The sequence below is a fragment of the Theropithecus gelada genome, chromosome 16 (assembly GCF_003255815.1).
Source record: "Theropithecus gelada isolate Dixy chromosome 16, Tgel_1.0, whole genome shotgun sequence".
Taxonomy (NCBI): domain Eukaryota; kingdom Metazoa; phylum Chordata; class Mammalia; order Primates; family Cercopithecidae; genus Theropithecus; species Theropithecus gelada.
The window spans coordinates 33019702-33024453 of NC_037684.1; the positions used below are offsets into that span (position 1 = coordinate 33019702).

Below are 4752 nucleotides of genomic sequence, written 5' to 3' on the forward strand. Positions count from 1 at the left end.
CTCAGCCACCCGAGTTGCTGGGATTATAGTTGTGTACCATCACTCCAGGCTAATTTTTGTATTTTTAGTGGAGATGGGGTTTCACCATGTTGGCCAGGCTGGTCTCGAACTCCTGGCCTCAAGTGATCCCCCCGCCTCAGCCTCCCAAAGTGCTGGGATTACAGGCGTGAGCCACCGCGCCCAGCCTCGTGTGTGACTATTGTACATGGGATCACATCCTTGATTTGGCTCTCAGCTTGAACATTATTGGTGTATAGAAATGCTACTGATTTTTGTGTGTTGATTTTTTTTAATCCTAAAATTTTATTAAAGTGATTTATTGGGTCTAGGAGCCTTTTAGTGGAGTCTTCAGGGTTTTCTAGGTATAGAATCATATCTTCAGTAAACAGAGATAATTTGATTTTCTCTTTACTTATTTGGATGCCTTTTGTTTCTTTTTCTTGCTGATTGCTCTGGCTAGGACTCCCTAAATACATTTATGTTTTAAAGTATTTTCATTTTTTAGAGTTGCATAGTGTTGCACAGTATGACTACACCATAATTTATTTAACCTACTGCCCATTGTTAATCAATATTTTCGTTGCTTTTGATCTTTTGGTATTGCAAACAATGCTGAGGCAGATACCTCTATTAGACAAATTCTGTCACACATGTGAAAAAAGAACATGCTGAACCATCTTGCCTCTTAAAGTTTCTGCTTGGAAGTGATGTCACTTTTTTCTTTTTTCATGAGCCAAAGCAAGTCATATGGCCAAGCCTTTGTTCGTTCATCAGGTCTGAGATGTATAAGCTTCCTCAGGGAGGAGTCCCACTGGAAGAGATACCAAGTATATGTACTATATATACCTCTACCAGTGTTTTAAAAATATCACCCTGGGCCGGGCACGGTTGGGAGGCTGAGGCAGGCGAATCACCTGAGGTCAGGAGTTCGAGACCAGCCTGGCCAACCTGGTGAAACCCCGACTCTACTAAAATACAAAAATTAGCTGGGTGTGGTGGCAGGCGCCTGTAATCCCAGCTACTCAGGAGGCTGAGGCAGGAGAATGGCCGGAACCCCGGAGGCAAAGGTTGCAGTGAGCCGTGATCGCGCCACTGCACTCTAGCCTGGGCAACAGAGTGAGACTCCCTCTCAATAAATAAATATAAAAATTATCACTCTGGTTTCTGAATGGAGAATGGATTATATTGGGGAAAGGTAGGAAGCTACTTGGGAGTGCAAGTGAAGAATTGACCGGGTACTTTAGGCAAGAAATGATAGCAGCTAGAACTAGGGTGGTGGTGGTCTGATTCCAGATGTACTTTGGAGGCAGAGTTAGTAGGATTTGTTCTTGGAGTGGGGATGGGCACAAGGGAGAGTACTGAAAGATAACTTCTAGGTTTTTGGTTTGAGCAACTGGGTGAATGATGGTGACATTTGAGTAAACACTAACATTTTACTGAGAGGGGAAGACCTGCGGGGAGAACAGGTGGTTTTTTGACAGGGGCAGCGAAACAAATGTTCTGTTTGGAATGTGTTCAGCCTGAGGTGCCTATTAGACATCCAAACTGAAATAACCAGTAGCCACTTGAATATGTGAGTCTGAAGATCAGACAGGGCAGAGTCACAGAAAATCTGAAGGCGTGGCAGAGCTGAATTGTAAAGCCATGGAGCTGGATGAGATCTCTTAGGGAGATAAGGGAGAGGGATAAGGGCTAAAGCGTTGACATACTCCAACGTATATAGGTGAACAGTGGCTTTGGATCCAGCAAAGAGGTCTGAGGACGAACCATTGAGATAGGGCAAAAAGTGCTGAGTCATGGAAGCAAACAGAAGACAGTATATCAAAGAAGGAATGGTCCATCTTCTATAAGTTGGATATGATGAGGATAGTATTTGAGACTGTGGAAATCACAGTTGACCTGGATAAGTACAGTTTTAGTGGGGAGATCACCAGCTCTCCACTGAATGATCTCTAATTAGGTCAAATTTGATCTCTAATTAGCAAAGTCTAATCAGATGGGTTGAAGAAAAGATGGGATGTGAGGGATAAAGATACGTTTTTTGAGAAGTTTTGTTGGGCAGGTAATAATTGAAGAATGGGAGGGGGACAAAAATGTGAAGATGAAATGATGATGTGTAAGTGAAATCTTTATGTAAACTGCAAATGCTCTGCAGGTGTTAGGCTTATTTTGTTATTTAGTATTCAAACTTCTAGGAATTTCAATGCAGCTCAGTGTGAAGAATCACTAAAAAGCGACAACTAGTCCTCAACTTGAGGACCATTAAGGGTCAAAGCCGTCAAGCCAATGAAGAGCCGAGAAATAAAGAGACGGTTTGAGAAGACGTAGGGGGTGGGGGGAACGGAAAGAGGACTTGCGGAACTAATATTGTCCTTCCAAGGACACCGTAGGGCGGATCTCGCAGCTACTGCCTTGTTTTAGGGGCGGAGCCGGCAGGAAATTTAAACTGAAACCGCGGCCGAGGACGCCAAGAGAATGATGTTTTAGCTGCCCTGGGGTAACCGGGGCTGTAGAGTAGGGAAGAGCTCATGGAGCGCGCGAACGTAATACGGAGGCCTCTGATGAAGGAGTACGGAGGCCGAAAAGGAGCCGGCATTTGATGAGCGAACCGATAAAGGGTACGGATGCCGGGAAGGGGAGAAAGAAAGGCGGAAGGGGTCGTTAATAGTTGAGGCCAGGTGCAGGGTCGTGGAGGGCGCTTAGGAATTGAGCAGCGGGTAGGTGCAGAAGCTGAGGAGGGTATAGGGGCCGGGAAGGAGTTGAGGGGACCGAGGAGTGAAGGTGGCACAGGAACGTAGGGGACAACAGCCTGGAGGGAGGTATGGAGATTGAGATGGACTGGAGGTGGCCAAGAGGTCACGGCCGTTGACTGAGCGGAGTCTGAAAGGAGGCGGGGAGCATGCTGTTCCCAGGAGTCGCGTTTCTGTGCGAGTTTTGGGAGACAGTAGTGGGCGGGAGGCATGGAAGGTCGAAGGGTTGGTGAAGATGATTGAGCTGCTGTTATGTCCTTTCTCAGGAAACGATTGCCTCGAGCTGGAGAGTTCCATGGCTGACAGTAGGCCCCGGGCCCCGGACCTAGGTGGGTAAAAAGTCAGAACTAGGGACAGGAGATGAAAATTGCCCCAGGGTCTCTTGGAAAAGACCAAGAAATGTTCGCCCTGTTGGAGTTTTCTGATCGCTCAGTGTTTTTATATACTTATTTGTTCATTTTATTTATTTATTGAGACGGGGGTCTCGCTGTGTTGGCCAAGCTGGTTTCGAACTCCTGGCCTCAAGCAGTCCTCCTGACTAGGGCTCCCAAAATGCTGGGATTACAGGCGTGAGCCATGTCGCCCGGCCCACTTAGTGGTTTTATGTGTGTGTGTATGGACGCAGCATCATAGACCATTTTGGGATTCATGGTAAAGGTCAAGTAAGACTCATATTATGAACAAGAATAGCAGACAGATGTGGAGTCAGGATAGAGTGACTTATTAAATTTATAAATTATTACATTCGTAGTTGTTTACAATAAAATCCGTAAGTTAAACACCGCTACCTAATTAGGTAAGTATTTTAGCGCATGGCACTTCCCTCCATACTGCCCCTTTAGTTAATACCATCCAGTTGGCCGGGCGCGGTGGCTCACTCCTGTAATCCCAGCACTTTGGGAGGCCAAGGAGGGCGGATCACGAGGTCAGGAGATTGAGACCATCCTGGCTAACACGGTGAAACCCCGTCTCTACTAAAAATACAAAAGATTAGCCGGGTGTGGTGAGGCGTGCCTGTAGTCCCAGCTACTCAGGAGGCTGAGGCAGGAAAATTGCTTGAACCTGGGAGGCAGAGTTTGCAGCGATCCGAGATTGCGCCACTGCACTTGGGTGACCGAGCGAGACTGTCTCAAAAAAAAAGAAAAAAAAAATGCCATCTAGTGTTACTTCTGGATTGTTAACAGATATGCCATTGGTTTGTTGCCTTTTAAACAGTAATTCACTTCATTTACTGAGTTATTTATTCTTAATTCTTCTCATCTCTTGTTGCTTTTCTTTTTTTCTTTCTGTTTCTCTAGAGAACTTCCCTCAAGAGTGTTTTCAAAAGGAGGCTTTGTGTGATAAACTAAGAATATATTTATTTCAGCCTTGTAGTAAAATTTAAGTCAAGATTTTTTTTCCTTCGACACGTTGAAAAATTAGTGTTTTCTCCTTGTTTTCTTCAGCATTTCTTTCTTATTCTTGTTGCTTTGTAAGTGACCTGCTTTTCTCATTAAATGTTTTAGATTATGTGAGCCTATGGATTATATTGATGAAAGAAAAAAAATATTTTATTTTATTTTATTTATTTTGAGACAGGGTCTTGCTCTCTCACCCAGGCTGGAGTGCAGTGGAGCAGTCATGGCTCACTCCAGCTTCAGCCTCCCCAGGCTCAAGTGATCCTCCCACCTCAGACTGCCAGGTAGCTGGGACTAGAGGCACTTACCACCATGCCCAACTAATTTTTTTTTTTGTTGTTTGTTTGTTTTGTAGAGACGAGGTTTTGCCATGTTGCCCAGGCTGGTCTTCAACTCCTGGGCCCAAGCGATCACCCTCTTTGGCTTCCCAAAGTGTTGGGATTACAGGCATGAGCCACTGCGCCCAGCCCAATAGTTTAGATTATACTTTTTTATATTTGTTCTTAAAATTTACTATAAGATGATTATGTGTGGATTTTAGAGAGTTTTTATTTTCATTTTTATTCCAGTTTGATTTTTTTTTTTTTTTTTTTTTTTTTTTTTTT

The 4752-nt window shown here is 44.4% G+C and overlaps 1 protein-coding gene across 1 annotated transcript in view; it reads left to right on the top strand.

The window, feature by feature from the left end:
- The first annotated feature begins 2405 nt into the window (after positions 1 to 2405).
- The window catches only part of DBF4B (DBF4 zinc finger B), a 44823-nt gene continuing 42476 nt past the window's right edge, over positions 2406 to 4752 (top strand). The window contains 2 exon segments of the mRNA XM_025362382.1: positions 2406 to 2618; positions 3017 to 3079. Coding sequence (XP_025218167.1) covers positions 2600 to 2618; positions 3017 to 3079 — 82 coding nt within the window. The 5' untranslated portion in view covers positions 2406 to 2599.